Raw genomic sequence first — 23,096 nt, 5'->3', positions numbered from 1 at the left:
AGAAGGTATATCATGAGACAGGAAGTGAGGCAGATTTTGGAATCGGAGTGCCTGGATTCCTTTCTGCCTTAAGGCCGATTTATACCTCTGCATCAAGCGTACGCGTATGCTCCAGCGCAGCCTGCGAATGGACACATAGCCCTCACTGTTGCTGACGCGCACTTCTCAAAAAAATGTAACTACACGTCGCAACAATGTGTAGCGCAAGCTCTGTGATTGGTTGGCTTGGTAGCACTGACAAGTGTCGGTGGGACAGAGTGCCGCACGAACCTGATGGAGCGAGTGTTTACAAGTGTCAAGTCCCGTGAAGAGGATCTAGATAGAAGCTTTGTTTTATGTTTACATTATGATTAAAGCTGTTGCATGTCCGCCGGTTCCCGCCTCAAAATGAGCGAGTGTGAGCCACTTCTACATTAAAGGTAGCATTCAGAAAAAACAAAACACTAGTAAAGAAACATAAACACCTACTGCCAGTTAGCATTTCGGAAGTGTTATTGCAGAGCAGCCCAAACAGCGTGCAGAAGTATAAATGCACAGCAACGCACAAGGCGTGCGCCGTGGGTCACGCCGATGACTCTGATGAGCGAAGAGTATTTGCACTGCAGAAACGCAAGCATTTTTTGTTGTTGTTGTCAATGGAAGCGCAATGTTTTAAAATGCCGGCTGCGTAGCCATGTGCTGAATGTGCATTTTACGCTCATCACAGAGCACTGCATATTTTAAAGGTTTTGACAGTTAGAGAAGCACTAACAGCTGAGCGGTTTTTAAAACAGCACTCACGTTTCTGCAGTGGAAAAAAAAAAACACACACCCTTAGAGGCCAATCACATCGAATGCGATTTTTTGTTCTGAAAACACAAGATGCACCAAACTAGTTGTTGACATTAGTAGAGCAGTGTGCTGCTTTTTTACGTTACTAGGCAACCACTGTATCAATGATTTTGGTGAGTGGAGCGCATGACATCAAATGCTTGTTTCATATTTGAGTTTTCTGCAGGTGCATGAAGCACTCGATCAAAAACACAAGATGTAGCATGCGGTAAGAATGTGAGGTGCGCAGGATGCATACTGCAAAATGCTCTCTCCAAATAGAAAACCATTTAAAAGCTGCAAAAATCACATTCTGTGTTATTGGGGCCTTACTATGCTGCATTCAAAGGCAGCATTTTAAAACTTTCGGACACAGCCTCTGTCACACTGCCAGTTAAAAAGGTTACGAAATGGGACCCTTTAGTTGCAGTGTGTAATTCCTATTAGGCATGGGACAATAACCGTTTTCAAGATATACCGTGGTTTTAAAACTGCTTCTGTAATATTATATACTGTATATGTATATGTGTATATACAGCTTATTTCTGTAATACTGTTCCTAAGATATATGTAAGATTTTTTTATTTTACGTTTTTTTAGGACAACAGTATCTCCAGCAGAAAAGATATCCAAAGATGTCATTTTAAATTGTAAAGAAACCTGTTTTTGAAACTAATGGAGACAGCAGATGTCATTGATTAATTTAAATTAAGCATGATATGTTTACAGCTCCAAAATATTTTAAATCTTTCACAAAATAAAATATATTGTGTTTAAAGGGGGAAAAAGGTTTTGTTTTTTACCTAGACAAAAAAAAACTAATTTTAGAGCAGTAATCACAATACCGTAAAACCGGGATATTTTTATCCAAGGTTACCATACCATCAGAATCTTTTACCTGCCCATGCCTAATATATAGTTTTCCTAGCAATAACACTAAAGTTTTGGTGTGGAGACTGTGGACTCTCTTTTCATTTGTATTTAGAATGATTTTTACTGTACTTGCCGTTGGTGTGAACAGACTTTTAGTCTTTGTTTTACTGTGCAAAAGCACATGAATTGATACGCATACAGTGCATGCAGGTCAGAGACCTTAACACCGCCAGCAGCACATATGGAGCAAGTGCTAGGTTCAACTCAACTAGGCTGAAGAAATTTAGGACCTGGCCAAAACTGGACCTTAAAGCAAATCACATCTGGATGGTCATCACAAATACAATCCTGCATGGCCGACAACACACATATATCTGCCCCTAGCACAGAGATCGATAAAGGCAAGTGTGTGTGTGAGAGAGAGGACCGAAAAGAAAATCTCCAAAGTGCCCCTACAACTTCCAAAAACACACATTCTGAGGCAAAGCGTGACGGAACACCTTTGTCTATCTGTGGCACAGCTGCACAACCTGGACACACACACACACACACACACACACACATACAGATTACTTCTCTGAATGCAGCATTTGGCAGTATTTGAGGCTGACACTGCTGATGTCATTTGCAGCAATGAGTCATTGGGCCCACACTCCTGCTGTGTGTACTGGGCCCCTCACACACACAGACACACACACACACACACAGACACACGTACACACACACACACACACTTCTAGAACAGAACATGGGCCCATCTTTCTGCTTCCCTTGGCATCGGAAGCTGTATTTTTATGACAGTGCCCAGACAAAACAAATATTCCTCATCTCCTTTCTCCTCTTTTTTTAATTTAAACTATTTTTCCCTCTTCTCTTACTCTCTCTCTCTCTCTTTATCCCCCTCGCCGGTTTAGCAAGCTAGCACGACTCATTGGCCCTCTGGACACACTCTATTCTGCCACTCTATTGTCGATCCGACAGCCTTTGTTGTATGGAGAAAAAGAGACCCCCGCCGTTCTTCTCTCTCCCTCTCTCTCTCACACACACACACACACACACACACACACACACACACACACACACACACACACACACACACGCACTCACACCCACACATACACACACATTCCACAAGCACAGAGGTCAAAGGGTGCAGCTGCCTCAATAAAGCAACAAGAGTGTATGTGTGCGTGTGTGTGTGTGTGTCTTAAAAGGAGAGTAAGAGGGGAAGTGAGGGAGGTGGTGGATTCATTTTTACTTTTTTCCTCTATTCTGGGCTGAAAGAGCGAGTGAGGGTAAGGAGGGAGGGACGCGGGGCGACTATTCGGGTCTTGAAGGACTCTTGTCAATCGTGGAATTTTTGAGAAAACTTTTCTAATTGAATTTTGAGACTCGGTGAGGTCCGCTCTTGTCTCATTGTTTGCGAGACCTTGCATGTTTGCGCATGTCCACATGGCTAACGATTTTGTCTCGCTTTCCTGTGACATCTTTTTAGTGTTAACGAATCCTTTACAATTGAACACTTTTTCCTTGGGGATTTCAAAAAAATGAAGAAATCCCTCCAGACGAAGGCCGTATTGATTTTTGCTGTTGTTGTTGCTGTTGCGCTATCTCAGGGTGTTGAAGTGTTAAAGCAGGGTGAGACTGACCTCAGGTCACTGGGCATCAAAACAGGTTGTGGGGCCGAGAGATGGATGGTTTAGAAACAGCATGCGGAGTGGATGTTTTGAAGGCAGTGTCCTTCTGTCCAATCTAAAAGATACATGAAAAAGGGATTTAGAAAAAGACAAAATTTGGGAACACAAAGGCTCAGAGATGCTTAAAAAGGTTTTTCTGTCAACATAAAAAAACGCAATCCTACCAAAAAAGGTTTTGCTTCCTGTTCTGTTTACAACTTGTTTTAAGATGCCTTTTTATATTATATTGCAAATTATGCTCATGTAATTTACACATGAACATGAAAACAAATAACAAAAACTTATACAGAGAGCAGCAGCTTTTGTTTCAGCTCTTATAGCTCAAAATATGCAGATTCATTTGAGAATCAGGACTGGTCAGAAAACATTGTGCTTACCTTCAAACCTAGGTCAGTAGTTTCGCATTTTTTAATTTTTATTTATTTTATTTATTTTTAGTTTCGTTTTTATATTAATATTATTGCGTTTTTTTAATTTCATAGTTTAGCTAGTTTAATCATTGGTTTTGTTAGTTACAGTAAAATTGTACTTATGGAATCTAACTGTGCGTTTACACCGAAGCTGGCGAGAGTGACAAAATTCACTACATTGATCTCACATTTAAAGAAGCCATTGCAGCATATCAGCAAATCAGTTACATTCCTGCATAAAAAAACATGTTTTCTAGCGTGAAAACGTTGCGTGATTTTTATCAAATTCTTTTAACTATGGAAGATCAAGCTGTTGCATATAGTGTGTGGCTTTGCTCCACTTATCCAATATGTGTCCATATATCTAAAATATTCTGAAGCAGCAACACTGTTTTATACTTTCGTTATGGTTAGCACGAGATTCCTGCTTTTTTAAGAAGAAAAAAACATATAACATTAATGCATATCCACTTGCCAGTAACTTTTTTTAATGTATGTCCCTGTAATAAAACATTGTAAATAAATAGAAATTAGGTGACTGCGATAATCAAACTCTTAGGAACTATGGTGGTCGAAACCAAAGTTTACAGGACTGTGTTCTCTGGAATCCTCTCAAGAGGTGGACTTCAACATTCCGATTGATTGCAGCTGAACCGTGTCATAGCTCATTACCATGAAGTTGACTTTATTTCAACTCTCCTCGGCAAAGACAGGCCGCACCACACCTCGCCGGTTATTACCACCAGCTCCTATTAAAAATAAATGACTTCTGGCTACTTTGACACTCTCGCCACTTTTGGTGTGAACGCACAGTCATAGAAACACATTTCTATTTCGTTTTTAGATATTTCGTTTTAGTAATTTTAGTTTAAAAGAGTTGACAGAAAAGTCCAGTGTCGACCAAAACAAGGTTTAGTATGTGATTAGATTAGATTAGATTCAACTTTATTGTCATTACACATGTACAAGTACAAGGCAACGAAATGCAGTTTAGGTCTAACCAGCAGTGCAATAGCAGCAAGTGCAGGATACAGGTATAAGTTATAAAGTGCAGTTATAGAAAATCTATGGTGATATTTACAGATGGATGTACTATGAACATTATATACAGGTTGTATTAGCTATGAACAGATTTACAATAAATGAATATATGTACAGGATACTATTAATAGCAGAAGTGTGCAGATAGATAAACATAATTACAAATGTCCATGTGCTGTGGGTATGTACAGTTCAAGTAAATGAATCAGTGCAATGAATATGTGCAAACTTTGCACAGTTTCCACAAACTGTTGTGTAAATCTCTTAGTAACAAATATAAAATAAAATGTTCAAATAGACACTGAACCTCAAATCCCAAATGCAACAAACGTACAAGTAAAAATGATGAAGAATTCATCTAAATGAAGACTAAATTCTTCATATAAAAAAAAATATGCTGGTACACATGCCTAGTTTATAGATAGAACACGTTTCATGCTTTTTTTTTTGTATATAAACATGCTGTTGACTGATGTTTATTGCTGTTGCAGCTGATGTTGCAACAAAAAGCGCCATCACAGGCATTCTATAAAAACAGCCACAGGTCAAACTTCCCATCACAGAATGAGTGCTTATTAAATCTGAAAAAGACCATTAATTTTTACAAATAATTCTTTTATTTCAGTGACTGTTATTACGTTTCATTTAGTTTTAATTTTTCATTTCTGGTGAATTACACAAGAACTTATTTGTTATTACAGATGACAACGTTTGAATTAGCTAAATTGCTTCAACAACAACTTATAATGTTTCAAAAGTCACTAGGCTTAGTGCTTTTGTGGTTGTTTTTGTGGTCTTTTGCACTTTGATCTTAACTACACTGTAAAAGCAGATCAGTCAAATTCTTATTTGACAACCTTTGACTCTGGTTGAAGTTCAAAACATTTCAGATATTTATTATTTATCATTCATCATTAAGAAAAATAAACTTAATAAAGCAGTAATCAGACATAGGGCGACGTGTTGGCACAGTAGGTAGTGCTGTCGCCTCACAGCAAGAAGGTCGCTGGTTCGAACCTCGGCTGGGTCAGCTGGCATTTCTGTGTAGCGTTTTCATGTTTTTCCGTGTTTGTGTGGGTTTCCTCCGGGTTCTCCGGGTTTACCCCACAAGTCCAAAGACATGCGGTACAGGTGAATTGGGTAAGCTAAATTGTCCGTAGTGTGAGTGAATGAGTGTGTGTGATTCTTTCCCAGTGATGGGTTGCAGTTGGAAGGGCATCCCCTGCGTAAAACATATGCTGGATAAGTTGTTGGTTCATTCCGCTGTGGAGACCGCAGATTAAGAAATTGACTATGGCGAAAAGAAAATGAATGACTGAATAATCAGGCATAGATAATTACATCTTTTGTGAGGAAAGAAAAACAGTATGGAACTGATTTCAAACCACATTTTGTTTGCAATTAAAAAAAAATCTTACTTTTTAAGATGTCAAAGCTGAATTTTAGGCATTATTATTTTTCAGCATCATACGATCCATCAGAAATCATGATAAAAGTAATTTGTTAATTTATTATTATTATTTATTTATTTATTTATTATTATTATTATTATCTTTAATTGTTTTGTTGGTTTTTTGTTTGTTGTTGTTGTTTACTTATTTTCCTCTGAATATGGTCCTCTGCTGTGGCGACCCCTGATTAATAGAGGGACTTAGCCAAAAATAAAATGAATGAACAAATGATTACAAACACTACATCCTTGTTAAACAAAATCATTCATTTCAGAGAAAAAAAAAAAAAACTTAACGACCACAAACTTGTAACATGTAATGTTAAACTAGTAAAGTTCGATAAGAATTGTCTGGAACTTAAAAACAGCATTTAACACCAGAATGTTAAATGTAATTTCCAGCATCTGATTTCTTTGAGGACTACATTTTTGTCCAAGGCATCAGGACATGTTTATTTGAGCCTCTACCAACTGGGAGCTAAGACAGCAGAGAATGAAGGTCAAGTTCACCCTCGGGAGTATCTTAATATAACTAAATCTCGTATATAAAAAAATTTTTTTTAATTATATATATATATATATATATATATATATATATATATATATATATATATATATATATATATATTGCTGTAACCTTTACATTCATCCCATGACATAAACCTAGGAAACCCACAGTGAATTCAACAGCACCATGCTCTATTGTCAGAGCTCCAGAAATGTTTTAGGTTGTAACCAGTTTTAAACTACTGCTTGGCAAGATCATATAAAGCAGGCTGAATTGCCTATAACAGTAGCCTACACAATGACTAACTAGTAGCTATCAGCCTAAATAGTGGCCTTGGTGGCACAGCATCACACAAAAAGAAGTTTTAAAAGTGCAACAAAAGATTACAAAGAAGAAAACTAGCTTGAACAATTTGCAGCGATGAATCGTTCTGAACAGTAGAAAGAAGTAAATAAGTCACCTTTTCAGTTTCTCAAATAACAAAAGAAACCAAAGTATCAAAGATGAAAGAAGCAGTTTGATATATCGTGTATGAGTGATGGATGAGATCATGGGACCACCGTGCATTTTTCTCTGTGAGAATATCCAAGGGCAAACGATTACCCATAACTCACGGCGATGTTTCCGGATGCTATCATATAGATCTGAGGGTTTGTGAGCGCTTGAGGTTTGTGAGTAAATTGGAAGGGAGAATATGAGACCGTGTGGGTGTATGAACTGTATTGTATCGGATATTCGGCTGGTATCATGTCATGTTAATAAATTAATCATCTGAAATGAACACCCTCTAACGACTCTCTCTCTCTCTCTCTCTCAGTTTTGTTGCTTCATCAGCTTCATTTTTTAGCAGCCCAGCTGTACTTGTCATCGGCCCCATTATTAACTGTAGCAGTTTGTTTTTCTCTCTCCTACAACATAAAGAATGCACGGCTTGAACGAGGGAGGGAGGAGAACATGTCGAAATAGGGAGAATAAAGAAATTCAGATGGAGTGAGAGAGAAAGAATGGCCCTGTCAGAGATCAGAGCTGTGGTGGCTGTGAGACCGAAGGAGAGATTAAGCAGAGGGGTTCCTGGTGACGACTTAAAGACCCTTCTTTTCATCAGTCGCCTCCAGTCGGTGCTGCCTACAGGTGCAATCAGAGATGGAGAGAGACACTTGACTTTCAGCCCTCACCTTTCCTCACCTCAGCCTTTAGAAAGGAAATGCAGGGGAGGCGGCCTGTACTTCCTTCTCCTTAGCCTCTTGTTTCTCTCGATCGCTCATTTTGCGCATTTGATATGCAGATGACTGACCAGCTTTTCAAATGGCCAAATTGCAGGCGGCTAGGAAGCGATATCTCGCTCTCTCTGACCTTCAGGAGGGTCCCCATAGCAACGCGGTCTTAAGGCTCCCGTGGCGGCATTCAAGTCAAACGCGCCGGTCTTCGGGATTCTTAGCCATGCCGCCAAAACCTGTTCAAATCTGATTATAGAGGATTATCTCCTAATTGATTTCACTCCAGGCCAAGTTTGAGGCTTTTTTTCCCTTCTTTTTAATAACACAACAGAAACTGTGCTTTACTTCAGAGAAAAGCACAGCTGTTTTTCTACAAGAAAGCAGAATGTGTGTATTCATGTTTCCAAATAGGGATAGTTCACCCAAAACTGATCATTCTGTTTGATTTTCTTTCTTCTGTTAAACACAAAAGAAGATATTTTGAAAAATTATATAACATAATTTGTTTTAACTACTATGAAAGTCGATGGTTACACACTTTACAGTAAGGTTTCAATAATGTATTTAGTAACATGAACTAATTATGAACAATACTTAAAATTTATTAATTATAGTTTAACATTTATTCAGCATAATTAACATCCAAATTCATGCTTGTTAACATTAAATGCACCATGAGTTAACACGAACTGACAATAAACAACTATATTTTAATGTAATGAATGGATTGTTTATTGTTTGTTCATGTTAGTAAATGCAGTAACTAACACTAACTTATTTCTTACTATAAATATATTACTTATACCTTAAATAGCCTTATTGTAAAGTGTTACCAAGGTTTCTAACATTTTTCAAAACATCTTTTGTGTTCAACAGAAAAAAAGAATCTCAATGTTTTGAACCACTTGAGGGTGAGTAAATGAGTACTGTAAATTTACATTTTTAGGTGAACTAACCCTTCAAGGATACATTGTACACAGGACACATTGTATGCTGGTAAATATTTGCATATAAATAATGTTTTTTATGCAAAGACTTATATTGCTTGCATCCGCAGCCCACTTTATTAGATACAGCTTTTATAAACACTTGTTAAACCAATTTTCTAATCAGCTATTCATGTAAAATTTAGGCATGTAGACATGGTCAAAATGATCTGCTAACAATAAAAACAGAATATTAAAATGGGGAAGAAATGTAATTTAAGTGACTTTGAATGTGGTTGTTGAGTGTTTCAGAAACTGCTGGTTTATTATTTTCAACCATAACCATCTCTAGGGTTTACAGAGATTGGTCTGAAAAAGATAAAATATCCAGCAAGTGGTAGTTCTGTTGTTAAAAATGCATTGTTGATAGGCATGGGACGATAACCGTTTTAACCGATAACCCATGCCTAATTGTTGGTGTGCGAGATCTGAGGAGAACTAGACTGGTTCACGCTGATAGAAAGGCAACAGAAACTAAAAATTACTTGTTACAAAAAAGTGTAACAAGTCAAACTTTGAAGCAGATGAGCTACAGCAGCAGAAGAACCCACCAGTGAGCTAAGAACAGAAAACGGAGTATACAGATCATCACACATGCTCATTCAATTTGGACATTAGAAGATATTGGAAAAATATCTTGGTCCGATTCTTGAGTCTTGATTTCTGCTGCAACATTCAGATGGTAAGGGTCATAATCTGTGGAGTAATTAACATCAAAGGATGAATTAGGCTGAGTCCTGCCTTATATTAATAGCGCAGGTTGCTGATGCTGCTGTAATGGTGCAGGGAATATTTCTTGCGACACTTTTAGGCCCTTAGAACAAACTAAAGGTTTTTTAAACACCCTAAACAGCCTATTCGAGTATTGAGATGACCATGCTTCCCTTTTACAACCACAATGTATACATCCTGTGACGTATTTCCAGACTCCAAAGAGAAAACACAGCATCACGAAGCTCAAACCGTCTTATAGTTTCTTGAACATGACAATGACTCATCCAATTTCAATCCACGAGTCACATCATGGATGTGCAGCTGACAAATCTGCAGCAACTGCCAGTGCTGTTATGTCAATGTACACTAAAATCTCTGTGAAATGTTTTTAGCACCTTCCTAAATCTATGCCACAAAGAATTAAGTAGGCATTTAAAATGACAAGTAGCCTAATATAGATTCTTTATTTTAAGAAAAACACATTGTAAAAGGTTAATGAAAGATTTATTAAATAATAGTGGGTTTAATTGTCATAATCTTTAAAAACTAAGACATGTAAGGTTATGTGTGAGCGTGTGTGTTAGGCTACTATCTTGTATGGGTTTCATTATGAATGTAAAGTGAATGTTAGATTGACGGTGTGTTTATGAAAGTGTCAAAGATACATTGTCATGGTTGGAAATATGAAGTGATAATAAATTTACTAATTACACATTAGTAAAGTTATCTAGGCTACATTTGCATAATCATTCACTCAAAACATTTCAGCGTGCACCTGACGTCATTACTGCCAAAGTTAATTTAATTTTTATATATAATCATACACCCGTCATTGTCCCTGTTATGAAACACAATTGATAATAACATTTGTCCCCCAACACTACTACTAAAACACACTATTACTCACATTAACAGGGCACCGATGTTGCGACCTCATGCTGAAATCCTCTGACTCAAAGCGCTTGGCAGCGAATCATCTGCACGAGCATGAAGGGCGCCCGGAAGTTCACGGAGCACTTTCGCATACGCGGAAGTTATTGTATCTTTATTGTATCTTTATTGTATCGCCAAATTATGTGATCATTTTAAAAAAAAATTGGCTCTTGAACTTGTTCTCAAGTTAGTGTGGAATATATTGGCGGGATTTCTTTCTATAAGAAAAACAATTGGCTCATACCAGTGCTAAATTCTTGCTCTCCTGGCCTGGATCAGGAAATTCATGAGTTAAAATGTAATGTCCTCTGCTGACACGCCCACAGGATAATGGATTAGAGAGTAAGGAAATTTACAACAGGTAGCCTTAATCCGTTTATTGATTATATAAAGTTCAGCATTAATTACCATTTTGGGGTATTAAGTTTTATTACTTTGCTTTAGGTATCAATAACTGTTTAAGCCTAGGGAGAGTGTGTGTTTTGTTTGATACATTTGTTTTTGTTTATGGTTAGTAAGGAAGTTGAGGAAAGTTTATGATGTTTATTTGTCTTTTTTTTCTTTTAGGTGATTTAGAGGGCCAAATAAAATTAGCTACAAATCTATTGTTGTTTTAGGCAATAGTCTTTCTTGATAACTGCTCTAAACTTCATGTTGAACTTCTTGTAAATCCGAAATGCCCAGACTAGAGCCCATGGGCCCTTGGTAGTCTTTAATTTTGCCCGCCATCCAGTCTTAGAAGAGAGGTAGGTTTTTAGTTTGTTTTGTTGTTGAACTACAAAACAGCAAGCTGAAATTAGCCTAAATGTTTCATCTCAATGTTGTAAATGAATCGGATTAAAAAAAATTATACACTGTCACTGATGGATAGAAGACAATGCAGAAGACATCAGCAGTGTCAGGTGCATCTTTACTAGTTTTAACTAACTTTACTAGACTCGGTATTGATCTCCATTGGGTTAAAAAAGGAATTATGTTTTCGGTATAATAAGTTCATTATAAAATGTAAAAATAAAAATCTATTGCATTAATATGATTAAATCTATTTATTAATAATATGAAATAAATTAAGAAATTACCTATGGCAACTGTAAAGTAATCAACTTTATAATTCATATATTTATAATTTCATAATTCAATCTACTTATACAAAATGAGCACAATTCTTGAGATTTTTTTTGAGACAACGTAATTGTTTTAAGTTTAATCCATTTACATGTGCTAACTTAATCAATTTGATTTGGGACAACCTGAATGAATTGTGTGGAACCCAGCATTTTTTACAGTGCCGTTTCATATATTTACCTTTGGCCTATGACCCTCAATTGCTTTGACAGGGGCTGCTTTGACACAATCTACGTTGTAAAAGCTCTATACAAATAAAAGTGAATTGAATTAAGTTTGGTTTTGGCCTCCGTAAGAAAAAGTTTGGGCACCCCTGTTGTAAATAAACCTTTTCCTCTGGATTCCTTTGTTAAATATGTTGTTTTTCTTTTCACTCTAGAACAGATGATTTTGGAGTGTCCCCATTTTTTTAACATTATAATCCTTTTGGATCTTTTATTTTTTGTTTAATTTCCATTTGTTCCCTCCCTTAGAAAAGACCTCCAATGTATTTGTTTTTAGATTTAGAATTAAGTTAAGATTTAAGTTAAGGTTATGTGTTCAACTGGAAAAAGAGTAACCACTCTCCAGGAGAGAAATGACTTTAAATGGAGAGAAAACTTTTGCTTCAGCACAAATATATAAAAAATTCTTACAAACTATAATTATCTGAGCCATGCAATCCATGTTATTTTTATTAGCAATCATTTTATTATCTGATGTTTAATTTTAACTGAAAAAAAAAATCTGAGACAGAGTTGAGAAATTCCCAGAGCAAAGGCTGGGCTATAAAATGTTCCTCTGGGTCATTAATGGCATGCAAGCACATATTAGAAAAGTGATTACACAATAAACATGACCGCAGAAGCCTATAAGGCCATTTTAAATAGCTTTTCTTTCTCTCCCTTGTGTTTCAGAACATTCCCCCTTCACACCTAAATCACGTTACACCAATGGGACAAATGTGGAACGGCGTAAGTGTTCCCAGGACAGCAATACACTCCTCGCCTCGGCATCACCTGTAACTGTGTGGCAACCTCACAGGAACAATCCACCAGATTTCGTAAGTTTTTCTAGAAATTGAAATTGTTGCCAGAAGGAAATGGTTGCTTTAGCAACTAAATGGAAATTCATAAAACATACAGAAGCATCTAAAGAAAAGCAATAAAAGAGAAAGAGAGATACAGTCTGAAATAAATAACACTAGAAAAGGTATTTCGCTTCATTTAAAGAACTTGTTATCTCTCTACTTGCCTGGATGGTGACCGTAAAAGCCTATGTTTACTCAGAGAAGATGAAATACCAAAAAAAAACAGAGTGATGATAGAGTGGAAAGAAAAATAAAGAGCATTAAAAGGTTTAGCTGCACGTTCAATAGATTCATACAAACACAAGTATACGTACAAAAGAAAAACAAGAATGCATTGTAAAGTTTTTTTGTGTTTTTTAATCAACATTTCTTCAAAGGAATGTATTAGTTGTTTAACCCTTTTAAAGGCATGTATGCAGGAGGGAAAAACAAGAGAGGGATCGTGATGGGGGGAGATGGAAGGATGGACACTGAAAAGAAAACATCACATACAAACATGGTGTTTTACAAACGTCTGAACACATCACTGGAGAGGAATGGAGGTCTTTAAAGTGGCCGCCACCCGCTGGCTATTGGCACAGAGAAACACGTACACACAACTGAAGCGTTCCCTAAAAAAATACACACTTTGTGGTTCGTCCCCCGCATGTGTCTGCGTACAGAGTACTGGTCCCAGCGCTCATGGCGAAAGCAAGTGCACAAAGAACCGCTGGATGTGAAAGACAGAAGATGGACCTTTCTGAGGCCATGTTCCATAAACGAGACCTAAAAAAGGCAGGATGGTGAGAGAGAGAGTTTGTGTCTCCTTGTGTGTCATGAACGCAAACGCTCCTCTCCATCTCGTCGGTCCATCTTTGAACGATGTCCATGTGTGTTTGGGACATTCGCACTGCAGCACGCACACACACCTATCCAAGTCCATGTGCACAGGGTCAGAGACATGGCTTACGCTGATTGTTTTAGTAAATGCAACAGAACTTGAACAGAAATCGAACGCTTAAATATGCATGAAACAGCCCACGAATACAACAGTGCCGAACGAACGTAACACCTCCACATTTTTAGGCAACTTGATATTGAAGTAACAAAATCCAAATCTCTGCGTGAAAGAAGAAAACATCCATGTGACAGGAAAACAATGTCGCTTTTTTTTTAACCCTCACAGTCTTGATGCACCAGAGTGATACGAAACTAAATGCATTTGAGAGACAAATATTGAAGCTTCCTAGGCAGATAGAAAACAGTAACAGATTGGTCAAGTCCCAGCGTCAGTCACAAATCACATCTGCAAAATAAGACCACCAACATATTTTTGGCTGTGAATGGCTTGTTATTATGTGCATGTATGCAGCGTATTTTTTAGTGATAACATTCTTTTACACGCATACAAAACACACTGTGACAATGGCAGTGAAACAGAACACAATTTTTACTCCTGAGGCCATACTCTGTGCAAGAATGCTAACACAGATGCTAATGCTTTAAACAAAATGAATTCTATGTTGTTAAAATTTGTTTCCTTTAGTTAAAACATGAGCAGGATTTTACTAATTTGTTTTAGTTCATTTAGAAATTTTTTGTTTCTAATAGATGTCTAATAGAGGTCTAATGGAGGTCTAAACATAGTCGTCTGGGCTAAAACAAGGCTAAATTTGGGCTGTCAGAGAAAATCTAATAGACGTCTAAGAATAGTCCAAAATTAGACTAGTCATCAAACAAATAGAAAGGAATGACTACACAAATAAAGCCTGTCTAATCTGTCTATTTGACGACTAGTCTAGTTTTGGGCTATTCTTAGATGTCTATTAGATTTCCACTGGCAGCCCAAGTTTAGCCTTGTTTTAGCCAAGCTGTCTACATTTAGATGACTATTAGACATCTATTTAACTCACAATTGTTTGCCAGAGTAACTCCAAAGTAAGTTTTTTTAGAGCAGCTAGCATATCAGTAGCATACTAGCACACATAAGATGCAACATAAATAATGACCACATTGATTTATCTAAAAAGAAAGAACTTTTGGGAACAAATAATACATTTTTAGACATAATACATTCACTGTAAAGATGTTTTTTTACAACTTTAACTTTACCTAATGTATCTTATGCTAATCATTGCATTAAAGATGTCTAATAGATGTCCAATAGACGTCCAAACATAGTCATCTTGGCTAAAACAAGGCTAAATTTGGGCTGTCAGTGAAAATCTGATAGACATCTAAGAATAGGCCATAACTAGACTAGTCATCAAAAAAACAGAAATGAATGACTACACATATAAAGTCTAGTGCACAAGATAAGTCTAATCTGTCTATTTGACGACTAGTCTGATTTTGGGCTATTCTTAGATGTCTATTCACTGACAGCCCAAGTTTAGCCTTGTTTTAGCCAAGCTGTCTACGTTTTGATGTTTATTAGATGCCTATTAAACTCAGAATTGTTTGCTGGGGTTTGTCTAACTGTTTTTAGCGCAGCTAGCATATTAGTAGCATACTAGCACAAATAAGATGCAACATAAATAATGACCACATTGATTTATCTAAAACAAAATAAATTTTGGGAACAAATTTTACCTTTTTAGTCAGAATATCTTCACTGTAAAGATGTTTTTATGCTGTGTTAATTTTACCTTATCTATCTTATGCTAATCGTTGCATTAGCGCAAAAAATGCAGTTGAATTTTGATACGTTTCAGTAAGCAATAACATGTAGCTAGAAGCATTTGTATTCACATACTTGCACAGAGTATGTTGCAGGCCTAAAAGAGCAATTTCATTGGCACTAACAGAGAAATACACACACAGCTAGTTACAAAGCTGCATGATTGTGTGTGTATATGTGTGTGTGTGTGAGAGAGAGAGAGAAGAGAGAAAGAGAATGTGAAAGAACAATGCTAATCACGGCATTTGTTGAGGTAACCAGCATGTATGCCCAATCAGAATGGCTTTTGATTGTGTTTTGGAGCTGCACATATGTGTGTGAGGTGAAAATCACTTTACTAGAGAGCTTTTCTGTGTACCATGGCCATCGTTGTTCTCTCAGTGTGTGTGTGTGTGTGTGTAAATGTCTACATTAAATTGAGACGTGTCCACAGATACTCAAGAATTTGCAACGAGTCTAGAAATATTTCCACTTCACTTGATGTGAACAGAAAAGAGCACTGTGTGTCTGTTAAAAGAGTAATTCTGTGTGTCCATCTATGCCTTTCTTTCCCTCAACTGTCTCTTTTTACCTCAGAAGACCAACAGGCCTGCCTCTTCCACCATTTTAGACGGGTTTATTAAAAACCTTTCCATCCCTCTCTCTCTCTCTATTCCTCCTTCAAACATTTTAACTTTCCTCCTCTCCCCCACCTCCCCCTCCCATATATTTTCTTTCTTTTAATGTGTGATTCTTCCATAGTTTCACAGTCTTTGTAGAAGCTTCCTCGCTCGTGCGTTAGCTTTCTCAACAGGCGGTGTTCGCGATTCTTTTTATTTCACCCCCATCCAATTCTTCCCTCCTTCCCGGGTTTTTTCCCTTTTTTTTCCAAGCGTCTTTTAAAAATAATAATAATAAAAAAAACTTTCTCGGATTGTTCTACCTCAACACATTCACAAACGAGGTCTAGCTTCAAAACTACATCAGAGTACAAGGAGCTATAAAAATATATGTGTAGAGCGGAGGAGACTCCTGGGAAAGAGGAAAACGAGGGGGAACCAAACAAACTGGCTTTCCGCAACAGAATGAAAGCATTAAATTAATTTACAACTCAAAAAAGGGGAAGAAACAAGGTCAGCGTGTCATAAAAAATAGGAGAATAAAAATTAGGCCTAACAAACTGTAACTTTACATGAAAAAAAAAAATCTAAAAATTATTTACTGAGTATTCATATATAATTATAATCTATGTGTCGAAAGCAATAAAAAAAAAACCTTTTTGATGTTCGCTCATATTTTTGTGTTTTGGTATTGAAACAGTCTAACAAACACACGCGCCCATGCTCACACTAACACTGTACTCAAACACGCACTCATCCACGCGCAAAAACACTTGCGAGTTGTACTGAAACACGCCGGTCGCGCCAGCAATGTTGGAATATTTATCCTAGACACTCACAAAATACACACGTTATTAAAATATACAAGATTCTCCACGCCACTACAGCTCCACCAATCCAACACACGGGTTTTAGATTACAGGACTGCAGCCCTGTGTGACGATTGGCTGAATCAATGGCCCCTCCCCCTTCCGAAGGAGTTTAACACAAACTAGACTGCTATTTGTGAGTAAATGTAGCATTCGAAGCCAAAGTCCGCGTTGTCTTCGTAGGTTCAGAAGTTTTTGTTTTCTTTTTTGGGTGTTTATAGTCTCGCAAGTACATCAGAAAAAAGTTTTGATGCTTGTGCTCCAGAGCGCCCCCTAAAAAGAAGATAATGTTTTTTTTTCAGTCCTCCAGGAGGTCTTTTTGTAGATTTACGAGCTTTTCCCCATGTGGGACGTCAGAAAGGAGGACGCCTTTACATTAAGACATCCTCTCTCCAACAAAAGGCCAAAGTAGGGGAAAGTTTTGAGGAACGGTGGCACACACAATCAGACTCACTCGACCGTGAGCGGTCAGTGTATCGGAGAAATGTGTGTGAAGGTAAAGGTATCTGATCTACAGGGATGCAGACGGTGAGGGACGGGGCTTGGAGGCGGGGTTTAGGTAGTCGTTTAAGGTGGGTGTGGTTATAGCGGATGTTTTCAGTAAGGTGGTCTCCGGTTCTCATACTTTATAATAGATGTTGGCAGGACTCTGAGGAGGCATCTCCTGTACGATGTAGACCGGATGGCCGTAGTCCCCACTCACTTTCTCGTAGTGCGGGCAGTAGGCGGAGTCAGAAGTCCGCAGCGGGATGATGATGTCGCTAGGCTCTGAGCCGTTGTTGTTGCCGCCCCCTACGCCCCCGCCGCAGCCCCGTTTGGGTGAGGTCAGGGAGGAGAGGGACAGGGGAGGATGGTGCGATTCGGAGTGCTTGGCGTGTCGGCGTCGGTAGCACACCACGCAGATCACAGCAGTGACGAGCAGGAGGAATGCTGAACCGCCAGCCGCACCGGCGATAACTGCGATGTTGGAGGCAGGAAGAGGGCCATTTTCACCACCAGAACCTCTAGGGGGAATTTTGGGATGGGTGCTGTTTCCAGTACCTGGAAAACAGAGAGAAGATTTTGATCAGTTCAACAGATATAAACAGACTTTATTATTTTGACCTGGATATAACATTCAATTTAACAAAATTAGCAGTTAAAGCATTTACAATATTATTTTAAAAACAATTTTTTACTTTTTCTGTTTATCAAAAGATTTTGGAAAAAATGTTAAGCATTACTTGAAATTAAAATAATATGTCTATATTAAATTATTTGTTTATTTGAACAAATATATGCAACTTTAAGGTGTATAAAGTGAAATATTATATATTTTAAGGTGTATAATATTTCACTTTATACACCTTAAAATATATAATATTTCACTTTATACACCTTAAAGTTGCATTTATTTGTTCAAATAAACAAATAATTTACAATATTTTTATAATATTTTTACAAATATTTTAATACACACACACAAATATTTTTACAAATATTTTAATACACACACACACATATATATATATACAGTTCAAGTCAGAATTATTAGCCCCCTGAATTATTATAGCCCCCCTGTTTATTTTTTTCCCCAATTTCTGTTTAACAGAGAGAAGATTTTTTTAACACATTTCTAAACATAATAGTTTTAATAACTCATTTCTAATAACTGATTTCTTTTATCTTTGCCATGATGACAGTAAATAATATTTCACTAGATATATTTTGAGACACTTCTATATATATATAAAAGGCTTAACTGGGTTAATTAGGTTAACTAGTCAGGATAAGGTAATTAGGCAAGTTATTGTATATCGATGGTTTGTTCTGTAGACTATTGAAAAAATGTAGCTTAAAGGGACTAATCATATTGAGCTTAAAATGGTTTTTAAAAAAAAAATAAAAACTGCATTTATTCTAGCTGAAATAAAACAAATAAGACTTTCTCCAGAAGAAAAAATATTATCAGACATACTGTGAAAATTTCCTTGCTCTGTTAAACATCATTTGGGAAATATGTAAAAAAGCAAAAATAATTCAAAAGGGGCTAATAATTCAGACTTCAACTGTGTATATATATATATATATATATATATATATATATATATATATATATATATATATATATATATATATATATATATACTGTATATATCTTTAGTATCACTGGAATAAATTATAAAATGATAAACTATTTTGAACAGTAATTTTATAGTGCAATAACATTTCACTATTTTACAATTTGTACTGTATGTTTGATGAAATAAATGCAGCCTTGGTGAGCAGGATTAGCTTACTTTAAAACGTTTAAAAATCCTACTGACAATTGCGATTTGTAACATTCCGATTTGTCACATTGCAATTAGCTAATTGCAAGTGGTTGCAATATGAAATATATATGTATTATTTAGTTTCGACTGCCCAGAGCAAATGCGTGACCGGTGTCTGTGTGTGACAGTCTTACTAGACAATTGAGTGAGCACACTTTCATTCTACCCGATCAGAATTGCGCAAACAAACTATCCGGAACGCCCACAATAAAAAAAAAAACAAACAAACAGGAAAGTACGAACGAGCGGGATAATAGCATCTGTCACCTCAGAAGCATTATTAGACTAATTAATATCATAGAAAAACAGTAATATAGGAATATTTTGGTTTCAAAGTCACAGACACCGAACACAAACAGGTAATTTCTAAGAATTGTTGCAACAGCATGAGGAAATACAACAACCAGCACCTAAAAAAGCACCACAGGTGGCTATATGAGGTAAGTCTTGCTTTAAAGTCAGTTGAAACTATTGCCAGTGACACTCAATTTAGTAGCAAGCAACAACAAAATACAACTTCAGAGTTGTTTCAGCAATGTTAGTTTGCTGCTTTGTATTTTTGTAATAATTTGTAATTATTACTTTTTAGTTTTTATGATAAGCTGCACTAATCTCCCTAATTTGAGATCAACATGTTTACTGAAAGGTAACGTTATTTCTATTTGTTTGTTTGCCCTAGAGAAAAATGAGTGTTTAATTTCTGAAAATTTAAAAACAAATTTGAATAAATGTTTAAGTAAGTTAATATCTTTTCAACTCCTTTTTTAACTAACACTCACTGCATTTTCGCAGTAAGAAGCTACGATACAGATTGAGCTAAAGTTGACTACAAATTTAAATTGTAAATAAATGGAAAATAAATAAAAACGCAATTAGATATTTTCCCCAAATCACACATCCCTGTATATATATATATATATATATATATATATATATATATATATATATATATATATATATATATATATATATATATATATACAGGCTACAAAATGTAATTTCAGTTGACATTAAATAATAAAATCAATAATATGCAAAATAAGAAGTTAAACATCATTATTCATTTAGCTTAGTTCATATAATAAATCATTAAGATCTTATTGATAAGCTTTGTTCTTTTCAAATAAATGATTACATATTCTCTCACAGCACATTTTGACACAAAACAACATTTAGGGGTAGAATTTCATAATGGGAAATTTGAAAGCTAAAAATATATAAAAATTGCTTAAAGTTAAGGTTAGAATAATCACATTACTCTGCAAACAACTCGCTATGACTTCCTCCAAAATGCTAGAATGAGTCACATAATGCTTCCTTGAATAAACTTCAACACAAAATTATTTCACATAAACACCCTAAATTGACTCCCCTTGCCTGGGTGCAGATTTCTAAAGTTCAGCGCATTTTGTCAGGGAAACTTTGAGAGCGTGTTTCGGGGAAACTTTCTGGATTGCATATGGTGATGACACCCATTAGTGAGATGACCACCTTTAACTTGTTCCTGTATTGGAGCGCAGACTCCAAGAAGTGCCCTCTGACACTTACATGAGTATTAGTCTGATGGAGCGGGTTCATTAGCGCTGCCACATCCTGCCCTCGAGCATCGCCTTCCTCCGTCTACCTCATCATCTGATGGGCTACTTAATGACTTTAACCAATCAAATGGAACAAATTAAACTGGGCCAGTCATCTAACCCTTTGATTGGCTTGTTCATGTCCTTTACAGATCAGACCGGACCAATTATAGACCGCCCGTGTTCCCTCAAACTGTCAGAAATCAGTATAAAGTTTGGAGGATGTTGTAAAGTGCCGGACTTTTCTCTGAACTCGCTGACCAGTGACTCAGATCACAATGAGTCAAGGTGGATTGGGTTTCCGCAAACATGTACGTTTTGGCACGGGTGTAAAACACGCAGTGTAAACCTGTGGTCAGCCACTGTGGTCTGGCAATGGAGACGCAAACCGCGATCATCAGACCGATGAGTTGAAACCAAAAAAAAAAAAAGATCAGCTGATGAGTATTTGGATTTGAGCTGTTTGCAACAAGAACGAAACGTTAAAGCAACACAAATCCCAGACAAAAGCTCTATTCATATTGAACGTCAACTGCAAAACCCTTCCAAAATGGAGTGTTTTGTCAAATATAAATAGTTTCATAGAAGTGGCCTGTTTTTTGAGAGAATATCCTTGCTGAATATGTCCTCTGTGTGAATAGGCCTCTACAGTACACCATGAATAATTCCTAATATAGCAATTTTTTTTACTGCTGCTGGAAGTTGTTTATCGTTTCTTTTTTTTTTACCCTAAAAGCTGTTAAACACTCAGAGGACACACCGGGGAGTAGCAGCTCCAAATGCTCTCTTCTGTAATAAAAAAAAACATAATAAATAACTTTTTTAACACATCGAAACACGAGCTGTGCTTTATGTGCTGCAGCTTTACACACTGGAATGGTGTATTTAGCCCCGTCTATGAACAACAGCTGAGAGAGCGCTTTAATAGATGTGGGATCTATGAGGCTATATTAGTCATTTATCTTTACATAACGGGATTACGGCATGTGGGAGGCATTTCGCTGGGGAAATGAAAGCCAATCTAAACGCTGTGGCTTGATTGGACTTTTTAGGATGAACCTGACGAAGTACAAAACCCTCGCAGCAGAGATGTGCTAGATAACCAGCACATGGTCATTCTCAAAGGTGGACTTTAGAGGCTTTTAAAGAGACAGTTGAAGTTGTTGAACTTCAATTACGCTGTGTTTAAAACTCCAGCCTTGTCAAAAGTATTAGCCCATGTATGATTTTTAAATTTATTTTAAAATATTTTACAAGTGGTCTTTAACAGATTTCAACATTTTAAACATAATAGTTTTAATGGGTCATTTCTAGGGCCAGACGGAATCTGCAGACATTTTTTGCTATTTCTGTGCAGAATTTCGCAGATTTATGCTGATAAATCTCCAGATTTATGCGTAATGACTTTGGGAGTATCATAACTAAAACGGAGTATCATAATTAAAACTACAATGCAAAAGTCTCTCATATAATATCTCTACTAAAAGACAGAAAATATTACTTTACAAACTATATAGTAAATAAATCATATAATTATTTTCATATTAGTCAATAATATTACTGAAATTAATTTAAAAACTGAATAAATATAAATTTACACAAGTAAATAAACAGAATCAATGATGGGCTAAAAATCTGTGGAAATCGGCACGCACAGATTCCGTGTGGGCCTAGTCATTTCAAATAACTAAATTCTGTTGTTTTTGCCTTGATGACTGTGCATAATACTTTACAAGTTATTTTGCAAGATACTAGCCCAACAGGCACACAACATCATAAGACGTTAATATTAGGTTAGATTTAGGTCATGACATCAGGTGACCAAAATTTATTGTCTAACCAGCATCTAAGGACAACGTTTTTTGACGTCCAATAACAACGTCAAATTACGTTGATATATGGTTGATTTTAGGTTGTGTTTGAAAGTGACCAAAATCCAACTTCTGATAGATGTCCTAATGGTAACATCCACACAACGTCAAGGTGTAACATGATTAGACGTTGATATTTGAATGATTTTAGGTGGATTTTAGGTTGGACATTGATGTCCGCCTGATGTTGTGTTCTGACGTCAACCTGATTTTTATTTCGAAACAAAATCCAACGCCCCCATGACGTTAGGACACAACGTCAATATGATGTCCTGTTGATGTCCTGTGCCTGCAGGGAGTAGTCAGCTTAAAGTGCAATTTAAAAACTTAACCTGGTTCATTGGGTTACCTAGGCAAGTTAGTTGTAAATAATGGT

General features: G+C 36.6%; 1 protein-coding gene across 1 annotated transcript in view; it reads right to left on the bottom strand.

Annotated features, from left to right (window-relative positions):
• Nucleotides 1-13,167: 13,167 nt before the first annotated feature.
• Nucleotides 13,168-23,096, bottom strand: part of efnb3b (ephrin-B3b) — a 140,659-nt gene continuing 130,730 nt past the window's right edge. Inside the window, exon 5 of the mRNA XM_056461229.1 lies at nt 13,168-18,001. Coding sequence (XP_056317204.1) covers nt 17,580-18,001 — 422 coding nt within the window. The 3' untranslated portion in view covers nt 13,168-17,579. The remainder of the gene's footprint in view (nt 18,002-23,096) is intronic.

The sequence above is a fragment of the Danio aesculapii genome, chromosome 7, assembly GCF_903798145.1.
Source record: "Danio aesculapii chromosome 7, fDanAes4.1, whole genome shotgun sequence".
NCBI lineage: Eukaryota > Metazoa > Chordata > Actinopteri > Cypriniformes > Danionidae > Danio > Danio aesculapii.
Note: the sequence above shows the minus strand (reverse complement) of the source record. Positions and strands in the feature narration are given on the sequence as shown.